This window comes from Capronia epimyces (assembly GCF_000585565.1).
Source record: "Capronia epimyces CBS 606.96 chromosome Unknown aczIQ-supercont1.10, whole genome shotgun sequence".
In the NCBI taxonomy this organism is placed as follows: domain Eukaryota; kingdom Fungi; phylum Ascomycota; class Eurotiomycetes; order Chaetothyriales; family Herpotrichiellaceae; genus Capronia; species Capronia epimyces.
The window spans coordinates 1,240,636-1,264,954 of record NW_006912913.1 but is presented as its reverse complement, the minus strand read 5'-3'; the positions used below and the strand labels follow the sequence as shown (position 1 = coordinate 1,264,954).

The following is a 24,319-nucleotide window of genomic DNA, read 5'->3' as shown; positions in this document are numbered from 1 at the left end:
GCACCTACGGGACGGGGGCTCAGCGTATTGAGAACGGCGCTCATCAAAACATGCGGATGCGCGCTTGACCAGAACAAGCTCAACAGTCGGTAGGCAGTCGGCAGACAACGAACGGTTGGGCGGGACGGGGACGTTGAGGTTGAGGTTGAGGATACAGACTTTTCGGCGACTAAGGTTTCGGTGTCAGGCCTCAGGCCTCAGGCTTCGGTGTAAGGCTCCGTTCGGTGTCAGGCTGCCGCGGCGACCGTTCCCCGACAACCTCCAATCCTATAGACAGCACGGCACAGGACAAGACAGCTACAGTAAGCTAAGCTAAGCTGCAAGGCTGTGTTCCTAGCATACCCTAGCATACCTACTGGACTATCCTCCGCACTATACTGCAAAATACTAGGTCGGAGGACATCGCGTCAATGCAGTGCAGTGCGTGTCGAGATTGGCTTCGCTTGACCCTTTCTTTTTCTTTGGGGTTCCGTCACCGTCGCCGTTGCCGTTGCCATCGGCAGAAGAAATGCCAGACCAGCAGTTTTGCATCGCCGTCGGCAGAAGAAAGGACAATGTCAGACCAGCAGTTTAATTTTGCATCGGATCGAAATCGCCCACCAGCTATCACAGGCACACCGACCAGACGACCCTGACATCCTCCGCCGACTTTGACTTTGACTCTGACTCTGAAGCCGAAATGGAAGATGGAAAATGGAGATGGAAATCTCGATCTCGGCGTTTGTCGAGCGACTTACCTAATTCCCAGTACATGGATACAGACACGGATACACACTCACAACAGTTGTAACTTGTAATTAGTGTACGAAGTAGTGTGGCATGGTGAGAGTGATAGGACTGGGGACGGGTACAGTTCTCCGTACTGCGTCCTTGACTGCAGGCCACCTGGTCAGCCTTAGCCTCCGTCGACCACGCGAGTCCGGTCGTGTCCTTCTCTATTTTTCCATGCCCGCCAATTTCCAGGATTTGATCGTGATCGTGATCGTGGTCGTGATTAATGTCAAAGGTAAGGTATACTGTCATGTGCTCTCCTCGGTATGAACCTACTTTTTCTGGTGCGGTGCGGTGCAGTGTGGTGTGTGTGAAATGGGTGTGTGCCCGTCCGTCCCCAACACCACAGTGAGGACGGGCCGGGAGCCGGGACCATGTATGTTCCATCGGGAGTCTGCTTTTGGTAATTCCACCGGAAGTCAGTCAGTCACTTAGGCCTGGATCAATATCGACTTTGGCTAGTTAATTACATGTAGTTAATTTAGTGGAACTGAAACATCGAACGTCTTACCAGTCAGTATTTTACGGAGTCAGTACTCCGTAGAGTGAGTACCCCAGTGCCCAGTGCCAGTAACCAGTGCCCAGCACCCTAGACTTGCCTGCGCGGGTTTAGTTACGTACGGAGGATACAGGCCAGCCCAGGCCAGCCCATGCACGAGGGAGAAAGCAACACATACGAAATCGTGGAAACGAAACCGTCGTAACGGCTCGGAATTGAATCAAGATTTAGTTGACCTCACATCATGGCTTTTCCGGGCACTGTGGCTTGCTCGGAATTGTCCATGGCAGGTACTCCGTATTCTGATTTGACCGTTCGACTACATGCGCCCTCTGCAACTACCTATTCAATAGTACGTACCTGCACCCAGTACGAGTACTGTATCACTCACCATCAATCCGGAACGGCCTGCAAGCTTCACCATACACCTACCTACCTACCTAAGGTACCTAGGTACCTAGTAGGGACTCTGTACACTGTACACTGCACTGTACGGATAATCATAGCCCGGGCACGGAACTTGGAAATCCGAAGCCAGAACGGAGTACTGGATTCGTCGGACCCGAAGGCAAGTAAGCCAGGCTGGCTGTCTCAGGCTGCCTGCTTGGCCCAAAGCCTTGGGGTCCCAACGCTCTAGAGTACTCCGTGTACTCCGTATACTCCGTACACTGTATCCGTATAGGTGCTGTACACTTCTAGAGTAGGGCTTAGGACTCCTCAAGGCTCAGAATGGTCGGTTAAATAGTCGAATCCACGGCATCAGCAATAGCCGGCCACTGTTCTCCGTACGAGTACTCGGGACGGAGTATCCGTATGGGTGGCACATGGATCAGGTGAAGAGCAAACTAATTTCATCGCTGGCAGCTGGAGCCTTAGCCTTGGGCCCCTCAGCCTGGGGCTAGGCTTAGGGGCCCTTAGGCAAGCCGTGCCACGCCCCAGGGGCGACTAAGCCGTCCCCGGCCATCGATGGCCGGCCTGTGGGTTGCCGCTAGGTGCCTTATCCGGGGTTGGGTCACTTGTCACTTGTCACATGCTTGCACAATTTGCCCTCTGAGCTCGAGTGACAGTATCAAGGTGAGGATTGACTCTGTACAGAATTAGATGCTTCTCTGATGGAAAAGATGCGCGCAACAAGGGATATCTGATTGAAATTGTATTTAGTACCATTCTAAATCTCAAATCTCAAATTTCTTCTCCTAGTGCAAGGGCGTTGCTATGGTGGTCTATGCAGCCAATTGCTGCTGCAGTGAAACATGCCATAGATCATCGTCAGGGCAGACCAGGTCCTCATGGCGTCGCCAGAGGTGGCCCAGCAGCTTGTTCGTAATCAAACAATTCACCGTCATCATCGTCGCTCAGAGCGCTGTAGTCGTACATTATTATCCCTGCCGGAGACTTGTTCTCTCCCTGTCCCTTCTCCTCCGCCGGACTGAGCCCCGAAGAATGAACGTCGTTGTCCTCAGCCTCCTTGACTTTTGCTGAACCCTTCAAGTCCTGCTCCACTTCAAACGCCAGTCGCTCGCCTGCAAGCGGGGATATCTTGTGAAGGAACCCTTCATCGGCTGGGTAGAAATCGTGCAGGGCGTTCACCTGCTCGCCCTCAAGCTTCAATTTGGTGTTGGGGAATTCGTCTGGCATCAGATGCATGGGTCCATCTGGGTTGAGGAGATCGTTCACCATGTCTCGTTCATGCTCTGTGAATCGCAGTCCCTGAATCAGACCACTGAACGGGCCACAGTGCAACTGCTCAAATATTCCCGCAGACGGAGTTGGGTAGCAGTCGCTGGAAGGGGTAGGAGACCGAGTGTCAGCAGTCAGAGCGCCGGGCGAAGACTCGTCATCCTCGTCATGTCGTTGTTGGTGGGAGTGAATTGGGTGAGTCTCTTCTTGAGATGGGGATTGAGTGTCGGGTTTGGGGCTGTTCGGCAGTGAATAGCGCGGACGATCCCTAGGATGGAGATGTTGCAGGTAGTTCTGCAAGATGGATGGCTCGATGAAGCTGGGGAGAAACGACATCGCTGCCGAGGTGGTGGTTGTTGTGCTGTCTGCTGAAGGCGACGTCGCTTTCCTTGAAACGACCACGGCAGGCCTGGAGTCAGAGTTGGAGCGCTTGACAGTGCCGCCGTGGGATTTGCTAGACAGTCGCCTAGGTTGAGAGCATGATGTTGTAAAACGCCGATGGCGGTCTGTCTCCGGACCTGCTGGTGCCGCTGTTCGATTTTGCTTAGGCCCTTGCTCGCGTCTTGGACCGGCCTCCAGGTCGAGCTTCCTCCTCTTGGGGGCGGGCTCGTGCCACCTGTTGCCTAGAGCCTCAAGCTCGGCCTGGGGGAACAGAAGGTCGACGAAGGACATGGCTGCTCGGGGTACTGGTATCTCAAGAATAGAAAGCACCGACCGAAGACACACTGGTGACTTGGTTGGGATAATAGCCGCGCTAGGAATCGGATGTGGGAAAGGGCAGAAAGTAGAAATCCCAAGGGGAGGGGACGGCAAAGGGTTTATACATCTGGGACTGGTCATCACCACCCTGGAAGCTGGGGACCCCGTGCCTTTTCCGGGGCTCAGCGCCCACCGCCAACAGTCGGTGCTTGGGCCCTAGTTGTGCTTGTTACGGCCGCTGACAACATTATTGACGACCATGAAATTTTCGGCCCGAGTCGGACACGGAAACCAGCCTTGTGCTGTCGCACGCAACAAGGGCCCCTAAGCCTATGAGGGCATACGCACCGGATCAGGGGACGGATTTTTCTCTTGACCCAGTCAAGGGTTGGCATGACCTGTGCGCTCCACGTCAGACTCCATACTGGGAAGAAGGATGATACAAGCCTAGAGCAATTAGTGGTAGTAAGCTGACGAATGAACAGAATGTTGGCACCATTGGCGGTGGCAGAGACACGCCAAACCACAAGGCCAAGAACCAGCAAAAAGCATCGCGGAGATGGTTCGGGGCCAGCTATCCCACAACATGGAGTCTCCGTAATTCTCCGTCTGTATGCGCGCCAGAGCCCACAGATTCTTGACTTCACTGCCTTGCTACAGCTTCCCCGTCTGGGGGTGGCGGTCAAAACCACTTGTGAAGGTGTAGGGATAAAATAGTTCATACGAGCGGCCAGGAGGAATCCCTCTTTCGGGAATGCACTTCAATACCAGATCGGATGATTCACCACACCGGACGGGCTGCGAGGTCTGGCCCGACTTGAGAAGGCTTTCATTCTAGTAGTCCATGCAGCCAGCTAACCGTGTTCGATACGCCAACATGTTTGTTGAATGTTTAGATCGGCTGGATCGGCAGGCAGAAATCTCCTGGTTCGATCGAGGCGGACTGAGCTCTATGGGAAAATTCTCTCTTGATGTGTGTGTCCCGCCCCCACCGACGGATGAGTCGTCGTTCGGTTCCGAACCCGTTGCACGTGTTTTTGTTCACGGAGAAGGCACAGGCGAGCGGCACAGTCAGCCATCTGCCCCTTGCCTTGGTAGATAGGGTTAGGTCGGATCCGAACAGTGGTTGTCCAATATCAACATCTGGAAATACTGTGTGCCTCCTGGCCTGAGCCATCCAGACTTGCATCGAAAGCCTTGTCGAGCGTTCCACCGGATATCTGGATCAAGCATACCTATGTTGATAGTCCTTTCCCCCATCCCACCGGATCTGGGATGTCGACTACAGACACCCCTCGTCCTCTGACTGGGGACTGCGCGGGTAGAGTTCGTGTTTTCGGATAAGCTGCTCTTCTTCTTCTTATTATTCACGGAAGACCACGAACTCCTGCTCCTAACATCTTGTCGCACTCTCTCTCTCTCTCTCTCAAACCGTGAGTTGGATGGGGTGGCAATGGCTTTCGATTCGACCGAAGGAGCTTCCTCGTCCGATCAGCTTCGTCCGAGAAATTTGTAAGCTGTCCGTTGATTGGCCAAAGAGCAAGCACGCAGTTCTGATCCCGTCGAAGAGGTAAATGTCAGAATGTCAGAATGTCAGAAAATAGACTGGGAATTGTGTATTGTGTAGAGCAGGTGAAGAATTTCCCCCAAGGCTTGTGTTGACTTCTTCCCGCCCGCAGCCTGCGGCCTGCACAGTGCATAGCTTAGTCACCCTCGCACTTCCACTGCGCTGCCCGTCTTCGACTTGCTGTTCTTGAACAACATTTACATATCACGTTACGCAGCCTGCTGGTGGCATACCTGTGATTAGGCGGATAGGAGGCGGCATTCTTGTGCTTGTGCAAAGCCTGCTTCCTTCATAAAGATTTCTATTTCCGAGCATATTCCCCGTCTCCCATCTGACCAACGGTCCAACGATCGCACAAATTGCCACACTCTCTGATGCCGTAACGCTGAACGGACGTTGGGTGGTCAACGTCTCCGACTTGGGTCCTGACTTAGCCATCTATTAGTCCTTCATCATGGGAAGAGCCAGGATTAAAGATGACAATTGGTTTGGAGTTGAGGATCCTCGCAAGAGAAAGCAGATCCAGGACAGGCTGGCACAGAGGGCAAGGAGTTCGTCATGCTATCGTGCAACTGTCACAATCCAGCCTACTGACTACCCGTCCTAGGGAAGCGCCTAGCAGAAGCTAAAAGACTTGAAGCCAATGTCCCTGCCACTGTCGCTGACCAGGGTACTTGGAGCGAGTCGCCGATTTCCGAATGCGAGACTGTTGCGCACAGCCTTGTTCCCGAAGTCCCCCGACTTCCCGGCCGCCTATACCAGACCTTTGTACCTGGCTGGATCAAGCCGGACATATGTCTGCACACATCGGTTTCTACATCTGTCTACGCTGCACTCTTCAACAATGGGGCCATGATGGGGATCACCTGTTCCTACTCTCTCCCGAGCAAGTCGACCCCCGTCGGAGCGGAGATCCCGGAGCCGCTACGTCCAACGGCTTTACAGCTGACTACTAGTCACCCCTTATGGTTCGACCGATTCCCATTTCCCAGCCTGAGGGACAACATGATCACCATGATGGGCATCATTGACGAGGAAGAGTTCCTGGCCGACTTATTCTGCCTCACGAGTTTTACATTGGACCCTGGCGCGCCATCCTGGGATCCCAGTGCCTGGAAGGTCGGCAAAGAGTTCTTTGCAAAATGGGGTTATCTATTCTACTAGCCTATCAGAAACGAGCGAGCATTGAGGAAGACTCAGGTATGCTCTGGTGATAATCTTCAGCAACACCGGCTCCTTCATAACCATCACGTCAAGCATGAACCATGGCGGCGATGATGGTTCTGACAAGGTCATGTGGAGCACTGGTGTTCGGACAGTGCCCAGTCTGGAGTGTGTGAACCTTCACCTGCTTCCACCTTCCTTCTCGATGGTTGCGATAAATGATCGTTGGACTTCTGGTGTCAGGATCAAATCATGCTCACAGACAATGTACGATACAGGGATACACTTGTATGCCGCATGCGTGAGCTTGCCAGCAAAGCTAGGTATTGACTGATATGGGATCTGCTTGACCAATTCGACTCCTTCTTCGCTAAGTCTATTCTTCAAGGCTACATACACACCCTTCACCCTTCGTCCTGGTACGTCATGTCATGTATGTCCAACTTTATCTCTGTGCTGATACCTTGTATCTATTTGTATTCATGTTCATGTTCTATGTTTGTTTGTACTTGTACATCGCCCGCTGTCGCAGTCTTATCCTAGCAGCAAAATCCAGGCCCAGCGCTTTCCTTTCGGTTTCGGTGTGTACAAAAGAACGGTTGGAAGAACAGTTGGTCGACGGACCTCAGACCTAACACGCAGCTCCTCGGTGGGAAGAGGCGGCAATTGGTGCGGGACGGGACGGCCGAGCGCCGATCAATCGATCGATCGAGCAGAGCAGAGCAGTCCAGTCCAGTCCAGTCCAGTCCAGTCCAGTCCTATCCTATCCTTACTTCAGGTGCTTTTCGTTGACCAGCACATAACGATAGCGGGCCTTGCCATCGACCATGTCAACCACGGCCTTGTTGGCTTCGGTCATGGGGACATTGTTGTTCCACGTATGCACGCCCTTCTCGGCGAACAGGTCGAGCATCTGCTGGATTTCCTTGGGCGACCCGATCATACTGCCGGTGATGGTGACCCGCTTGGCAATCAGAGCAAACATGTTGAAGCCCGGCACGATGTCCTCGGGGGCGCCGACTTGGACAAAAACGCCGTTCAATTTCAGCAGCTGGAGGTACTGTGGAAGGGGCATTTTGGGCGACGAGACTGGTCAGCACGTTAGCATGCGGCCAGTACACACGATGGAATTACCACCGTAGAGTATCACCAAGGGGAGGGGAGGGATTGTGTTTTTGAGTACGGAAGGCGACTTACCCGTCGACACAATCAGGTCCAGAGAACCAGCATGGTCAGCGGCCCAGGAGTCGGACTCGTCGGTGGCGATGAAGTCGGTGGCACCCATCTTCAGCGCATCGTCTTTTTTGCCCGAGGTGCGCGAAATGGCGACGATCTTGTCGCACCCGAGGGCTTTGGCGCCCATGATGCCAAAGTGACCCAGGCCACCGATGCCGACGATGCCGACCTTCTTCCCGGGCCCGGCGCCATGCTGAGTTAGAGGACTGAAGGCGGTGATGCCACCACACAGCATCGGGGCGGCTTCGTCGGACGGGATGGCGTCGGGGATCTTGAGCACAAACTCGGCACTGCCGCGCCAGTAGTCGGCATACCCGCCGTAGGCCTTGCTGCCGTCGGGCCAGCGGGAGTTGTAGGTGCCGACGTTCTTGGGGCAGTGCTGTTCGAGCCCGTCGGCGCAGGCCTCACAGTCGCCATGCTGGTTCAGACACGAGCCGGACTGGGCGCCTACGCCGACGCGGTCGCCCACTTTGATCCCCTTCACCTTGGAGCCCACCCGCACCGCGTGGCCGACAATCTCGTGGCCCACGCACACGGGATAGTCGGACGCCCCCCAGCCGGACCGTAGGGTGTGGATGTCGGAGCCGCAGATGCCGCAGTGCGTGATCTTGATGTCGACGTCGTTGTCGTCGAATGGCTTGGGCTCGTATTCCTGCCACACCATCTTGCCCTTGACCGACTCGGGATCCAGGCCGAGCCAGCCTTGGAACTTGTAGTCTGTCGACATGGTGTGCAGTGGGGTTTTGTTTTGTCTGGTTGGAGAGGTGTTGAAGAGATGATTTCTTATCTGGAAGGAGAGAAGATGTCTTATCTTGTTGGAGAGAGAGCTTCAAGAGATGATGGTAGAGTAGAGTAGACTAGACCAGACCAGCCGCAGAAGAAGGTAGTGGTGGTATAAGTGTGAGTCTGAATTCGAGGAAGAAGAAGGAATAAATATTCTGCACAGAGAGTGTGTATGTCCAAGCTGCCGGTTGCTGTGCTGTGTTGTTGGGTTTGCTCTTATCGTGCCGTGACCCTGTGCGTCTTGTTATATACCACTACTACGGAGTACTAGTCCGAACAACCAATCAATTGCTCAATAATTAATAGTGCTATCTAGATTCCTCTCGTCTGGGACAAACTCGGTGGACTTCATAGCCGTTATGTAACTCCATCTCGGATTCTAGTCCAGAGTACAGAGCACATATGCGTGCTCTGTACAGTACATAGCTAGAAGGTAGGATCCGACCTCCGACGTTCGACGTCGATTGATCTCCACCACCGCGCCACCGCGCCACTGGGATTGGGATTGTGCGAGAGTGCCGTCTTCCTTGCCAGTTACAGCACTCGCCGACGTGGTTGGAGCATCAGCATCCAGTATGCGTATGCGTAACTGGTACAAGGGGAAAGGTACATGTGTGCATGGGTGCATGGGTGAGAGGATCCACGTTTCGTCATAGATGAAATTTTTGTGGTGCTGGTGGTGATGCTGGGTGGCGCCTCAAGTGGGTTGGAAGGGAAGAAAGATTTGCAGCTGGAGTTGGTCATCCTCTCGAGTCTCGATCGCAGATGACAAATGTCAAATGCGGTTGATAGTGGCTGGGTTCCATACCGTCTCAGACTACAGACTACAGATCGCAGTGTCGCTACTCCTACTCCCTGCGACGAGAGGCCTGGATGGTGGTGTGGAAGTGGACATGGACATGGATATGGATGTTTCGAGCTGCTTCCAAGGGTTAGGGTCGGGGTTAGGGTGACCCAAGCCTCGCCTCGGACGATTTTCGAGACGAGGCTGCGCTGCGCTGAATTCTCGGAGTGTCGACGATACCGACATGGAAGAAATATGTGATAACATCATAGTAGTAGCAGTTGTAGTAGTAGTAGTAGCAGTTGTAGTAGTAGTAGTAGCAGTTGTAGTAGTAGTAGTAGCAGTTGTAGTAGTAGTAGTAGCAGTAGTAGTAGCACCTAGGTATCTAGCAGTAGGTACTCCCTACAGAGTACCAGCTGCTCTCTACTCTCTACTCTCACTCTGTATATCTTGCACTGCATCTCCATCTGGCTGCGGCTCTGGCTCCGGACCTTTTCGTCCGTTCGCCCACCCATCACCGTTAGCATTGCAGTAGGCAATAGTACTACGCAGTATACTGTACGGATACATGTGCACTTGTACCAATACGACCTTGACCCCCATTCCTCTTCCCTTCCCACCATGCTAATGCACTACCCACTACCCACCACCGGCGTGTTGTTTCACCACCACTACTATGTCACATCGACGGAGCACGGATACAGGACTAATCTACGTAACTACTAACACTACACCGTCACGCAGATCTCCCTTTGCAGAGTCGATCTCCCGTCCGCCGTCCTCGCCTCCCGAATTGTAGTGCACTCTCACACTTACGGTGGAACCAACCAAGGTGGATATACCGGATGTACGGATACTCTTGACATCACCACTTTGGACATGGAGATGAAAAAAATGTGAATGTGTTTTATGGGAATATGTTTTGCCACCAGCCTGAGGTCAAGACTGCAAGTGCGCAGCAAGCCTAAGCCACATATCTGCCGCTGCTGCTGCTGCTACTGTATCTGAGACTCGGCTCCGAGAACCGTCGACGCTTCCTCTCCTTACCGGCCCCACACCCGTTGAAGCCGATCCATGCCTACGACCGAGTGCCCTCTTGTGCTCGGCGTGAAGAGCGGCAAACAAACCCTTCCAGTACTCCGTATAGCAAACGGCCAAGCCCAAGAAGTAATGTCCCTAAGAATATTACACGTGCCAGCGAGGCCGTTCAGTTCTAGATTTCGTTTCACCTCATCACGGCCCACGGTCTACAGTAGCCCCTGAGCCTGGCCTGAGCCTGGGCCTGAACATGAACCTGACCCTGACCTCCCGCCATCGGTGTTCGTCCCTCCCACTGTATGCGTGATATGTACAAAGTGTACCAGACACTTTACTCACCTCTCATGGCTCCAAGGGTGTTGCATGCCCGGAAGCTGGCTGTTGCGCCGCCCTTGTTGTCTCCCTTTTCCTCGCTCATCAATCTATCAAGCAATCCTGAAGACAAACACCAACAAAAACAAAACACACTCAACCCAAATGCAATCCCGACACTCAAGGCCTCTAACCCCATCGGTCATCTGCAGTCCCCTGCCTTCTGGCGGTAGTCCGTCTTGCAACCGTCACCTCGACTGGTCGTTGACTCTGCTGCGAACCCGGACGCGAACCAAGCTGATTGATGTTAGGTAAGCCTTGAGTCTGACTCTGGCTGATGCTACTCGTATGACCATGCCGACGAACCCTTCCTTCTGTCACCGGTGTCAGAGTCGCCGGTGTGTTTCGCCCACTGCTCTGGCTGTGTGATGATTGGTGCGTGCGTGGCCGGGGCTCTTTTTCCGCCGAGGAAGATGCCGACGCCCTCGACGAACTAACCATGCTTTCACGCGTACTCTGTCTCGAGAGCCGGTGATGGCCCGCCATGGCAGTCGCGGCTGTGGACTGTCGTGGAAGCCTGCTCTTGTTCACCGTCATTTCCGTCACCGCACTGGCAGTGTGGGCTCTCGTGAGGCCCGGCATGGCAAACGCCGGCGAGTTTTCCCGCACGTACGTCGAGCCATCACGACTGGCCGGCCGCATCACGCTGGCACTATTGACATAGACGCCGTTGCGTTGCCTTCGCGGCGTCTGCGCCACCGGGGCGTCGTACATGTTGATGCTCGCACGCTCCGAACGACCGAGCTGGGGAGAAGTGGGCATGCTCATCTGACGATCGAGGAGATGCGGAGGCGTGGTAGAGCTCGTGCGCCGTTGAAATCCGGCATGTATCCGTCGCCCACCATTGGCCGCGGTGGCACCCCCCTGGCCGCTCTTGATACTGACATTGTCGGATTCCTCACACGAGCGGATGAGTTCTCCGGCCATACTGCGAACCAAGACGGCCGAGTCCGAGAAAGACAACTCCCGGATCACATCGTACAGACCACATTGTTCGAGGAGGAAGCAGCCTTCCTCGGTCGAGTCGCAAATGCTGCCGATGATGCGAAGGAGGTTGAGTCGAATCGCTGGTTTGTTGTGGCCTAGTCTCTGGCCGAGAGTATCGAACAGCTGAGGACTGCGGGCCATGGATGCCGCAAGAGGTGGGGATAGCCTCAGCAGCTTCTGGAGAGGCTCCAACAGGTTTTCGAACGAGGTCGATTTGCTGCTCGTCAAGGCGGCCACGATGGCGGAGGTGAAGTTTTGGTTCTCCAACAGATGGTCTTCCACTCGAGCAGTCTCTTCTTGAAGCCACGTGAAGATGGCATCGAGTGCCGTCACCTGCCAATAAGGATCGGACAACAACGAAACATAGAACGCCAGACCCTTGTTCTGCCAGAGTTCGCGGCGCGCAGCCCGGGTTGAATGAGCCATGTCACAGAGAATTGGCAAGGCAAATTCCTTCACCGGCGTCTTCTCTTGCTTGACAATCTTGATGAGAATGGGAATGATCCCGACAAGAGCGGCATCTTCTTGCCGTCGCTTCGACAATCGACAAAGATTGTAAATCGTGTTCAAGATCTGATTGGACATCTCCCTAAAATGTGGCTTGTTCATGCTGTTGCTGAGAAGTTCGGCCAGAACGTCAATGGCGTTGGAATTATGCAGGGCGTCCAAGGTCGTGGACAACATGGACAGGTTTTTGATGAACTTCAACATCGTCACCTGATGTGCCGGTGCCATCTTCTTGAGATTCTTGAGAACGCGATGTAACACGGTCCTTTCCGCCACAAGTTCCTTGACATAATTTTCGGCCTGCGAAAAGACAAAGAAAATGCTGGCTATCCGACCCTCGCACAAGTCGGCGAGCTCCTTTTGATCTCCGGAATCCGAGGGTTCATTCAATACTCGGTTCAGCACCAATGACAATGGTTCCAGCACCGAGTTGCGCGAAAGGATTCGACAAAAGTCATTCTTCGGAGTAGACCCTTGCAGTTCAAAGACACTCCAAATCCCATTGACCCCAATAAGGACCAGTTCTCGGTCGTCGTCGTAATCATCTTCTAGGAAATCAACCAACACCGTGAGACCACCCGCACTGACAAACATTTGGAGGATCAGGGTTGAGGTCTGGTACATCTGTCGGACGAAGGCGGCAGCCTCTAACCGGATTTCTCGAGGGAACTTTTTCGATGCGAACTTGTTGATCTTTGGGATGCCCCCCACAAAACACAGGTTTTCCTGTACTTCTTCATCATTGAAGATGATGGCATTGACAATCTTCAACAGATTGAGGACGATATCCAGGCGCATACAGTCCTCCAGGATTTCCAAAATCGGGAGCACACCATGTGCACTGATAATAACACTTTTGGTCTCTGAAAACACGTCGAAAAAATTCATCAGCTCTTCCGAGATCTGTAAGAGGGCGTCATCATCCTGCATGACTTTGAGCCGGCCCACCAAGACCTCCACGTCGCTCCTTAGTCGCGCATGCTTGTCGCGGGCTATGTTGGACTCAAGGTCTGCTTCCGGTAGGCCTTCCTCGAGCTGGGCGAATGGATCATCGTCGTCCTCGCCATCTGGCAGCCAGGACAAGTTTGAGACCTTCGAATTCAACATCAACTCTGACCCATCTTCACTGTCAGGCTTCTCAAACACCGCAGCGGTCTGCGCAAGGACGTCCGAAAAGTCTTCATCTTCCTCGTTCTCCGCGAACCGTTGTATTTCAATCGAGGACCTTGTCCTCCGCATGGACAACTTATTTCTGGGCGCCGGGGCACGTTTGAGGCTTCCGCCGGCCCTTGGGGGCCTCATGCTCTGCATCAAATCTGTCACACTTGGCGAGTTGAGAATTTTGGAGGGTTCTTCGTTCTGCAGTCGCATCATGCCTAGTTTCGTGTCCAGAGTCAATTCATTCCCTGAGATGATGTCGGAGAAATCCTCGACAGAACTTTCTCGGTATCGGCGAGTCGGTGGTTCATCCTGTGGGATCTTGGGAGGCGGAGCCTTGCTCTTGGAAAGATTGGTACTCTGCCGCGAGGACGGCAGCGAGGCTTTCCGGGAAGTCTGCGCAGACTTGGGTTTGGTTTTGAGCGGAGCTTCAGACTTGTGACGTGTATGGCGGAACTCTGGCTTCTTCGATGTTGCGAGGCGGACCGTCCTCATCGACTCTGCGTCGGTTGCGGGGAAGGCTTTCAACGTGGAATCTTGGTCCTCCAGAGCCTCATTTTCTTTTCCCATTGGATTTTCTACCGCTGCAAACGCTTTCAATTTCTCAGAGGATAACATTCCACCGAAGTTGTCGTGAGGCCGAAGGTGAGGTAGCTGGAATGTACTTGGCGATATGGTGGTTGCGAAATCATCATCCCAGTTGTCCTCGTCCTCCAGAGATCGAAATCGGTTCGTGGTATGTTCTTTGTTGAGGGGGACGGTAGATTTCATTTGCGATTTGAGTGATCGAAGCGATTCCTTCGCGGATGGTATCGGGCTGGCGGTAGAGGCGTTGGAGTTCTTCCTCGTTGAACTGCTGTTGGGCGAATCCTTCAGCGCTTCATTCCATTCCTGAACGCTCTTGACGGCCTCCGTATATTCAGTGGGGTTCTTTGGCTTGACCGCGTCGGATCTGCGCGCATTGACGATCCAAGGATGTTTCAACAACTTCCTGGCCGAGACTCGCAGATTGGGGTCTTTCTGAAAGCATTGCATCAAGAAATCAAGAACCCCCGGGGAAGCACCCTGTGGTAAGGGGGGATGATCGTCATTCACAATGCGAAACAGTGCCGGCATGGGCTGGAGGGTGTGGTAAGGCGGTTTCCCATCCAGCAGCTCAATCACTGTGCATCCCAAACTCCAAATGTCTGAGGCGGTCGTCGCCCCCGTCAACTCAATGACTTCCGGAGCCATCCAGTATGGAGTTCCAACCACACTCGACTCGTGTAGACCCGTGGTCCGACTTGCAACGCCAAAATCAGCAAGTTTGACCAGCCCTTGCTTGGTTGTCAATATATTGGCTCCTTTAATGTCTCGATGAATCACACCCTGCTCGTGCAAATATACCAATCCTTGAAGGACCTGGGACATGTACAGAGCCACCAGGTTTTCGGGGAAACGACCAAAGTTCTTCGAGATGGAATGTAGCGAGCCATTTTCACAATATTCCAAGATGATGTTGAGAGTCTCGGGGGTCTTGACGAATCCGTGGTACTTGACGATGTTGGGATGATCGAGGTTCTTGAGCAGATCTATTTCCAGCATGATGACCCTGAGCTCACTCTTGGGCAAGTCCGCCAGTTTGATCTGCTTCACGGCGACGGTCTCGCCAGTTCCCCAATTCAACGCCCGGTAAACAGAGCCAAAGGCACCTTTGCCTAGACAATCACCCAATTGATAGTCCTTCAATTCTGCTACATCCTGTGCCTTAGTCTTGTCGTCTTTTTTCGTCGGGCTAGAAGGAGGTCTGGACCCTCTGGGCTTGAGGCTGAAGCCGTCGAGTTCTCTGGCAGTAGGGACATCGTCTGGAGGGTCGGCGGTCCGAGCAGGCATTTTGGATGGCGGTGAAGGAGGAAAGGTTAGAGAGTCAATGCCGACTTCGATTCGATCGTCATCTGTGCGCCGGACTGCGGTCTGTTTGGCAACTAGGAGCGGTCGGTGTTTGCTCGAGAAGCGAACGGAAGACGCCGATGGGGGGACCTTGCGACGTCAAAGGAGATGCTGACTCGGCCGCAGATTGGAGCTTTCTGGAGACAGGATGCCGGGCTGCCAGGTAGTGGTGGTGGTGGTTCAGGTCCGTACAATGGGCGGGAGGTGCTGGACCACGGTGGCATTGGACATGCAACAAACAAACGGCGTGAATGGAACTCAAGTGCCAGTGTACGGCAAGTGAGGTGTTGCAGCAGCCCAGGACAGGACAGGACGTAACAGTACCTAATTAGCCACAATCCACAATGCACTTGCGGAAATACGGAGGTGCTAAGACAAAGGTAATGCAGTCAGCAATAATACATACAAGCATACCAATGATAAACACCTGCAGTCTCGCTTAACGGCAAGGGACTTCTCTCTACGATGTATCGATGTATCCGTACTTGGTACTATGCACGACAGTATCCAGGTACCTATTAGGTAGTACCAGTACTATGTCACCAACGCTGTACTAATGGCTGTACAGGTATGGAGGCATGATACGCGTCGCTGCACGCGACCTCCTGCTCCCCCTCGTCTTGTAACGTCACCACCCGACTGGTGGTCAATGCATGCAAGTATACCATTAATATGTACGATGTCTTGCTTGAATGGACCTCTAACTCAGTACTGCGACACGATACCCTATCTTTGTACATGTGTGCCTGACGGTAGCAGTCCCTCCTACGAACCAACTGAAAGTCGCCATGTGGCGCAGAACAGGTCAGACCCAAACACAACAGACAGCAGGTGCCAGCACAGACACACAGCAGCCTTTCCCCACAACAAATGTCAGTCACAGTCTTAACTCTTAACCAGGCACACGGTCCATGTGGTGAATTCGACCGCAAATGGGTGTCTAGCACGGCCCTCCTGGACTGCATATCGGAGAGTCAAGCCCGATGCTGTACGGATACGGTGTGAGGTATTCAATGGGCTCAAAATGGCGGCGAGTGATAAAACATGGAGTGTCTTGTGGAGATGTACATAACGGGATCTAAGTGCAGCTTTCCTGACGATGAACAATAAGATCATGGCCAAAAATCTACGCGGACTAGTATGGGCTCTGATGACTTCCTCCCAGGCAAATGGGCTGGCTGTGTCAAAAGTTGAAAGCTAAAAGAAGGGCAAAAACAAGATTAAGCAACGATACCGTGGGTGAATATAAATGAAGAACAAAGATCCAAGGTGCAAAGTTGGTCATGTCTCAAGAACACTGCACTCCGACCGGGGGAAGGTGTGTGGTGACCAAGCTGCCAGAGGTGATGGTGACTCTTGACCTTCCAGGCTTAGACCATATTGGCCTCTGAGAACAAATTTCGGGCGTGCAGCTGGGTACGCAAAGTGGAGGGACACACTGACAGACAGTATACAACTATACAGCTCAACAGCATACATACCAAGGTAAGGTATGTGCACCTGCATGATGATGGTTGTAGATGCCAAGCCATTTGCTCAGGTTTGATGGGGCTCAATGACAGGAGAGCACGTGACAAGCCTGAATGGCTGACTGATCAGAGGTCACCAGTCACGTGCTGTCACTTGCCGCCGTGTTCCAGCCTCTTTGCGCAGTTCAAGTTGCCACTGCTGCCTCCACCTGCCCCTGCGCCGGCCACCGCCTCTCGCCTCTCTGCCTCCTCCTTCTGCTCCTCCTCCTCCTCTCCCCCCAGAATTCGTCTGACCGGGTGTTTTTCTCTTCCCTATCATCAAACAACAAGCCATCGACAATCCGCCTCTATTTCATCTTTCTCTCCACTCCTTGCTTTGTTTGTCGCATTTATTTCCGTTTTGTCACCCATTTTGAATCTCCTCTCCCAGCTTTACGCTTAATTGTCGCGCAAAGATCAGCCTGAGACACCATGGGTTTGCCGTACGTCTTCTCTCCATTTTCCCTATCCCCCCCATCCCCCTTGTCACGTTTCTGCGCCTAGGCGTGACTTGTGTTGGTATTGCTGCTATTCTACGCTCGTCTTCCATGATTCATGCACTAACTCCGTGGCTGACGCAGTATGTTTCGAGAGCCTGATGAGGTTCATGCAGATCAGGCTGCAGCAAAGCTCGATCAGCTTGCAGCAACAAGGCGCTCTAACATTCGTCGAGAATCCAGCGTGCGACCTGGTCGAACGTCCTCCTCCCGCTCTCTCATTGATCGCATAAGAGATACTCGTCGAGAACCTGCCGATGAGTCGAGAACCACTCCGCTACAATCGCGTCAGCCGCGCGACCTCTCTCAAGATATTTACGAGTTGGACTCGGATCTAGGCCGTCTTCGCTCGGTACGCCTTAGACAGCGCGCCCGTGCGAGTCTACTTGAGCGGGACTCGGCTAGGCGATCAGAACGCACTCGTCTAGAGCCGGCGGCCCGAACTGATACGGATATCGACCTGTTGGACCGATTGCGCTTCAGTACTGGTGGTGCCTCATCAGGGGGGGACACGGATCAAGATGTGGGCATCGAGATCCTCTCATCTGACTCGCATGAAACTATTGCACAACATTTACCTCGTCCTTCTCGAGAATCTGGATTGAGATTCGAAGTTGCGGCAGCTTCACAGCCAGAGTCGGAACCATCTCGCCGGACACACTTTCACATGGCGGTGACACGAGCCCCTAGTCCGTCGGCTAGCAGACGGTTAGCCGCAATCGGGCCTACATATATGATTAACGGTCGAAGATATGGCTTGCGTCAAGACTTGGCCGGTCCGATCGTGACGTATTCCCTACATCCTAATTCCGCTCCGACCTTTCCAGAGTCCGCTCCGGCACCTCCAGAGTCCGCTCCGGCACCTCCAGAGTCCGCTCCGGCACCTGACCCTCCTGGTGCCAGCGTAGAACCTCTAGGCCAGGAACAGCCCAGGCTGAATGAACGTGATCTGTTGGACGGCTTCATGGACACAACGCCACCAGAAAACTTTGACACCTCTTATCCGCCGTTACGGCGTGTCAACCACGAATCACCACGCCCAGGTGTCGGGTCTAGCTCGAGGATTGACGGACTCGGTGATCGACTTCGAAGTCCAAGCCCGGCCTCTGATGCCCACGAAGAGGAAAACTGGGGAACTCTTCTGACTACTATGGAACCAGGCCGATCAAGCGCTACGACTTCCTTCATGTCCTCACTTCCAGATGCGCAATCCGGTTCCAATCGATCGTCGCAAGCTACGACTGCCGCAACCAGTTTTGGGGAGATTGGCGGTGATGATTCTTGCGACCTGGATCTTCCTTCGGGCATCACCGAAGCGGATGTGCGGGAAATCCGCGCACGACATGGGAGAGTACGTAGAGATCTAGCTCCAAGGCCGGACGATCCGGTTCATGAAGCGATCCAGCGAGATCTCTCGCGAGGAAACGACAGGATATTGGAGCTGGAAGTCTTTAGCGTCATACTGGATAGAATGCAGAGAAGGGAGGAGATTCCTGATGAGTGGTGGGCTGCGGTTGGGCTCTCACCCGACGTCGTCCGAGGTGGCACTTGATGTGCGCTACCCACAAACAATCACCTCAAGAGGAATGAAGCTGAAAGTGATGAAAATCGAGCGCTTGATTGCACTGTCGAGCAGAAGTCAGTCCTGGGTTCTTTGGAGACAACACCAAAAAAGCGGCTCATCCGACGCCGGGCCTTTGGAGGCGCCTACGTTTTTCAGTCTCTGCCAAAACCAAAAAAAAGGGAAAAGGGGAGGGTTTGCACAGCCAAGATCGGGCTTTCCTGTGACATGGGGGTGCCCTCACTTCTCCGAGATCCTGTGTCCCGTCTAGGGGGATCTGAGGGAATCGCGGAAAAGTCTCATGGCTGTTTTGATTGCTCGTGTAAAGCAGATTCGGCCGAGCTGCATGGATAGTGCTATCGCCAAACCCGCACAGCTGGCTGGCATTTTTGTTTCTTTTGGGGTTACTAATGAAATGGCAAAGATATGGTCATGACGGAACTGGCCTTGTGTATCTGCGTCTCTGCGCTCTTCGAATCAATCTTGGGAAATCAATCTTGGGAATGAACGTCTAAAGACAATGTCCCTAACTCTCTTTCTCATGTTTGACACTTCCTCTCATGACCATGAATGAATCTGGGCTGCGAATCGAAAGTGCACAAAGGAAGGAGAATAGGAGAATAGGAGTCTGGATCATGCATAGATGCCCCTGGTCCGATTCGCAGTGTTCGCAGGCTTGGGCGCTCGATCGATATCTAGGTATCCAGGACAGGACATGACATACGTTGGCGTTCGGCGTACGGAGGAATTTAATTCAAACAAACATTAGATCACACCAGGTCACGTCGTATCACTGGGAGGCAGGCCAAGGTTGCACACTGCACTCTGTACAGTGCACTCCGTACAGCACAGTTTCAAGAGACCTGTCTATAGTAGGTATCCGTACCTTGATTATAATGGCGATGGAATGATGGAATTTCAGTCAAGTCATACATACTCCGTACGGCACGGTGTAAGTAATTAGATACCTAATAGGTAAGGTAGGTAGGTAGGTGACCTGTGAGGTAGGTAGGTGACCTGTGAGGTAGGTAGGTGGTCATCCAGATGAAGATCCGTCTCTTCCATTGAATATTAATTTGCCATGCATGCCATGCATGCCATGGCACGGACGAGAACTTTATCTCACTCTCTCCTCATCGGTCCTGATCCGGCGTGCTCCCTAGGAAATCATTCTTATCTCCCTGGCTCAAGCGAACCTCAGCGAAACCCAGCGAACCTGATCTCTAGTCAAACTGCAGACATACATGCAATCTCAAGTGTTGCTGAGATTCATGGCTGAAGATGGCGACGTTCAGCTCGGTGCATATCTGCGGGCAAGGGCCTTGTTTCTGAATCACAGCATGGAATGTCTTCGATAACTCTCCGCGGAATACGCTGCCACAGACACAACTGGGCTCTTCTAGATTGCCGGGGCCAGACTCTTGACCGACCTAGCAACTAGAATGGTCGTGGTAGACCGATGGATACGTCCCCTTTGCCTGCAAGCATCAGGGTGAAATCAGAAGGAGGCGGCTATACTGGCATTCTCCTAGTCATTACCACAACGAGATCGTCCACATCTCGTGCCAAAATCCGACTGTCGCGGTATCAACTCCCAGCAGTCAAGGTCAGGCAAGCGTCCACAGCCAGGCCGACTCTACCCTCCTTCTGTCGCACCACATCATCAATCACCTCTTTGTCGAGGTTGGGGAACATGCCGCACAATGTCTCAACCACCGTCCTGTGCTCTGCAAGTTGAATCCGTCGAGCTTCTGCGGCTTCAGCGCTCGCTTGTCTTGCTGCCGCTTCTTGCGCATCATAAGCAGCAACTCCTCCTTCACGTGGAGGTTGGAATACGGCTGGACTCAATCGAGGAGCACTCTGTGGCGCCAGGCTCGAGGTAGCTCTGCGTTCCTGCGAAGTTTCTTGGTCAGAGAATATTTTTCCAATCGTCGACAGCGGTCGTTGAATGGTACGTAAAAGGCCTGTGACACTATCGTCTGAACCGCCTTCAGAGCTAGTGTTGAGGCGACTCAAGTCCCTTCGGGTCGGGCTGCTAGAAGCCACATCCGTCGAGTTTCTAGGTGTCAGCTCTGATTCGGCTGGACCCGATTTCTCCGAAAGTCCTGCGCGCGGGCTGACAGCTTCGGCCTCGCGATTTTGAGCGGCGATCTGGGACACGGCAATCTCGACATTCCGTTCGAACTCTTCGTCGCTTACGGTCAAGCTCGTGCGATCCAGGCTCTCAATGAACTGGATTGCCCCTGACAGGGAAGACAAATAGTACCCTGCCTCACCTCCAAGCTTCTCCTGATTTCTGAACCGTAGGATATACTGTACGTTGGATACCAGGTGCTCCGGATTGGCTTGAAGAACGACGTAGATGAGTAGCGGCACAAATGAGTCCGCCGAAGTGTCTGAGCTCTTTGTATTCTTCAACAAGCCGAAAATAACCTTACAGCAGTTGAGGACGCAGATGACTTTGTCTCGGGGGGCACGATATCCTTTGATTTTCAACAGCTCTTGCTGCGCAAGTTTGAGAAATCTCTCGCCATTGGGCCCCACCGGCTCGAGATCAAGATGCTCTTCCCTGACCCAACTGTAGATTCGAATCTTTTGAGCAAGGATCTCATCGCGTTCTACATCTTCCTGATGCTGGCCTCGTCTCCCAGGCATGAGACTCTTTTCCAAATCTTTTCGCCGGCCTCTTGATCGAGAGCGAGCGGGCGGCGCGGCAGGCGGCGCGATTGCAGGTGAAAACGTCTGGGAATAGAGCCTGTTCATCACAAGCTTTTCCATCCCTTCTTTGGCGTTATCGAATTCGTTCTCAGAAACATCGCGCCACACCTCACAAAGAGCCATTTTGTTTGTGATGAAGGCGAGAAAATCGCCGATGATCTTGACTTGCTCGTGTACCATCCATTGCTTCTTCCCGAACTCGGTCAGAAACGACCGCAGAAACTTGGCCACCGGATCGGCTGATTTGTGTCGAAGTTGTTCCAAAAATCGGTGAAAATCAAACGGCAGTTCTGGTTCTGGCTCAGGAGGAGGTGGCTGCAAGGGAAGAGAGGATGTTGAGGCCACAGCTGCACCTTTCAGGGACGGGCTTTTCACTCCGCCGCCGGCTTCGTCATGGACAGCACCGGAGGGCGGTGAGGGCAACGGCTTCTCAGAGTGAGGGATCGCCGGCGAAGTCGCGATCGTATCCATGTCTCTCGCGCGTAAATGTTCCAAGCTCGACCTTCGTGGCGGATAGCCACTGCCTGTTCCAAGAAGAGGCCCTGCTAGTTCGTGTCTCGGGGACATGATTTCTTCTTTAGATGGGGCAACCGATGCATCCTCGAATTGACCCATAATGCTCTGGATTTCTGATCTGGACTCGGTGTCATTCTCGCCACTCGATTTGGGATACGGGACATCAACCGCGGCATCTTGGTTCTCTTGGTTATAGGCACTGTCTTTCTCGTTATAATCTTCTACTGCGCCTCTAACCGATGGGTGCCTCGACACAACTGGAGTTTTGGGGGTGGGATCGAGGTAAGGTTTCTCGTTCTCGGACGGAGGCTCTGGTGGAGGCGGGACGGATGGCAGGTCTTTCGGAGTTGTTGAGGCAGGGCCAGAGTCGGCTTTCGTGTCGTCCAGACGGAGGGTTTGAATCTTTTCGGTCGGCTCTGCCTCAAGTTGTTTTTGTTTTCCCTTCGCGAATGATGTCTCTTGCAAAGTCTCTTGAGGGGGGGCGTTGCTCGTCTCTTCTTCTCCGAGGTCTATGAGGTCGGTTGTCGTAGTTTCCGGCGAAACGGCTTCCTTACTGGCATCCATAACTGCATGATTGCCGTCTGGCGACATCGACGATTAATTATGGATACTTCCAAGACCCAGGTTGCACTGCATGCTTTGAAAGGGACAGGTGCAGCGCAGCAATGGTAAGGACAAGCCGTCTAATTGCGTTGGATCATCCGCGTAGACAGGGTTGCTGTAACTTTCGTGCAAACGGCTCGATCAGGTATCGGTCGAGGGTTTGGAACTGCGATTGCGACAAAGTGATCGAGTATTGAAGCAACTATCTTCGACGGGGATGCAGCCTGATGAGATGGAGGCTCTTGAGTCTGCCCAAGGGTGGGAATGATGACCCTGAAACTTGAACAGCAATGGGAGTTTGGTTCGGAGTCGGGACCGCTTCCAGGCCACCCGACGGCGTGGGACACTGAGGGGGAGGCGTAGGACTGGGCCTTATGTTACTAGAAGGGACACATTGCAAATGAAGGTTACAACCCAGCTATAGCAGTAGGAGGGCGCTCTCTGTGGTTTCTTGTAGATACAGTACGGATACTAATTAGTAGTAGGTAGTTGTTTGGCCTGGTTGTTTGGCCTGGTTGTTTGGCCTGGTCTTCCAGCAATCTGCCTGCAGCCTGCTAGTCATGTATCAGGCTGATATCTCTTGGCGTCATAACAGTTCATAGTATCACGTGGTATGACGGTGAATTACGCGGAACGCCACGCCGCTGTAAGCACCGCTGAACCTCTAATGAGTTGTTAAGGGCCCGCCGCACCTTCAAGTCAACCTCGTCTTCCTCCGACGAAAGCTTGATCCCGTCTTAGCGGACAAACGATGTTTTTGTTCGTCTTTGCTCAGACACCCTGGACCAATGCTGTTGGAACCACGGATGTCGTGATCACCATCTCTGTTATTGGGTTCGTGATTCTAACCTTGGTCATTAATGCCCTTCATCTTCTATGAAAAGAAGCTCCGGACTAAGACGTTCAAAACATACCATTATTATGCCAAGAGGCAGGTTGACGGAAGAAGGTAGACGTAGAGTTGCAGTCGTCTTAACCTGGTCCTCGCCAAATCAAGACGAGGAATGTTGGTAACCTGCCAGTGATTCTGGGGACGTGGGCCTCCGCTGTGGCACGGTATTCTGGGCAGTGGGCAGCATCGTCAGTCTCGACCCCTGCGTGCAGTGAGTAGTACTCACTAGTCAGATCTTGAGGGGAAGGGGAAGACGCCCTATAGTCTGTCTAGAGCACAACGCAGGCCTCTTTTTGAGCCAGATGAACATATGGTCTGAAATATGGTCGTTCGCCTTTGCTAAAGACAATGATCAAATTAGGTGATTTTGATCATTGATCGATCGGCCCCAGTGCTCACGCAGCTTTCGAACTAGTCCATCAATGTGCCAACCTGCCGCACGAACTCGATCCAGGCAGGCAAGAAGATCAGTTTGTTGGGCTGGATGCGTCATCTGCTGGGCCGCCAGTGTGAAGGCGGCAATCAAACACGGATCCCAGCACTTTGTGTGCTCCGGGTCACTGTTGAGGGCAATGCCACACACGCGCCGTGCATGCCAGAGAGGCGACATCTGGGCCTCATCCGCTCCTGTCATGCTGTGCCAATCAACGGGCGAAATCGCACAGGGCTGGTGACTGAATAGTAACAACATTGAAGTATGATAAGTGATGTTGGCGGACACACCGGCGCTGCTCGTAAAGATAATAGTAGGAAAAGAAGCTTCGCGGTCTTCGGCGTCCACCAGGGCATGAATCTCAGTTGGGCGTCTCGTGTGCCATTTCCACAGCTTTTCTAGCAGCACCTTCCACGC

General features: G+C 53.2%; 8 protein-coding genes across 8 annotated transcripts; 2 read left to right on the top strand and 6 right to left on the bottom strand.

Moving 5' to 3' along the window:
- Window positions 1–2,557: 2,557 nt before the first annotated feature.
- Window positions 2,558–3,622, bottom strand: A1O3_10015 (uncharacterized protein; the record flags this gene model as incomplete). The annotated part of the gene is made up of 1 exon (XM_007740106.1): window positions 2,558–3,622. The coding sequence occupies one exon, from the start codon at window positions 3,620–3,622 to the stop codon at window positions 2,558–2,560; it is 1,065 nt and encodes a 354-aa protein (XP_007738296.1).
- A 2,048-nt stretch (window positions 3,623–5,670) lies between these two features.
- Window positions 5,671–6,380, top strand: A1O3_10014 (uncharacterized protein; the record flags this gene model as incomplete). Its single annotated transcript, XM_007740105.1, has 2 exons — window positions 5,671–5,767; window positions 5,824–6,380. 2 exons carry the CDS (start codon window positions 5,671–5,673, stop codon window positions 6,378–6,380), a joined length of 654 nt encoding a protein of 217 aa, XP_007738295.1.
- Window positions 6,381–6,513: 133 nt separating this feature from the next.
- A1O3_10013 (uncharacterized protein) lies at window positions 6,514–6,761 on the bottom strand (the record flags this gene model as incomplete). Its single annotated transcript, XM_007740104.1, has 1 exon — window positions 6,514–6,761. A coding segment is annotated over one exon (201 nt), but the record flags the coding sequence as incomplete, so codon positions are not given.
- Window positions 6,762–7,149: 388 nt separating this feature from the next.
- Window positions 7,150–8,343, bottom strand: A1O3_10012 (uncharacterized protein; the record flags this gene model as incomplete). The annotated part of the gene is made up of 2 exons (XM_007740103.1): window positions 7,150–7,469; window positions 7,578–8,343. The coding sequence occupies 2 exons, from the start codon at window positions 8,341–8,343 to the stop codon at window positions 7,150–7,152; spliced, it is 1,086 nt and encodes a 361-aa protein (XP_007738293.1).
- Window positions 8,344–10,722: 2,379 nt separating this feature from the next.
- Window positions 10,723–15,117, bottom strand: A1O3_10011 (STE/STE11/CDC15 protein kinase; the record flags this gene model as incomplete). Its single annotated transcript, XM_007740102.1, has 1 exon — window positions 10,723–15,117. One exon carries the CDS (start codon window positions 15,115–15,117, stop codon window positions 10,723–10,725), a length of 4,395 nt encoding a protein of 1,464 aa, XP_007738292.1.
- Window positions 15,118–17,264: 2,147 nt separating this feature from the next.
- A1O3_10010 (uncharacterized protein) lies at window positions 17,265–18,731 on the top strand (the record flags this gene model as incomplete). Its single annotated transcript, XM_007740101.1, has 1 exon — window positions 17,265–18,731. The coding sequence occupies one exon, from the start codon at window positions 17,265–17,267 to the stop codon at window positions 18,729–18,731; it is 1,467 nt and encodes a 488-aa protein (XP_007738291.1).
- A 1,596-nt stretch (window positions 18,732–20,327) lies between these two features.
- A1O3_10009 (uncharacterized protein) lies at window positions 20,328–22,538 on the bottom strand (the record flags this gene model as incomplete). The annotated part of the gene is made up of 1 exon (XM_007740100.1): window positions 20,328–22,538. The coding sequence occupies one exon, from the start codon at window positions 22,536–22,538 to the stop codon at window positions 20,328–20,330; it is 2,211 nt and encodes a 736-aa protein (XP_007738290.1).
- Window positions 22,539–23,839: 1,301 nt separating this feature from the next.
- On the bottom strand, window positions 23,840–24,319 carry A1O3_10008 (uncharacterized protein; the record flags this gene model as incomplete). Its single annotated transcript, XM_007740099.1, has 1 exon — window positions 23,840–24,319. A coding segment is annotated over one exon (480 nt), but the record flags the coding sequence as incomplete, so codon positions are not given.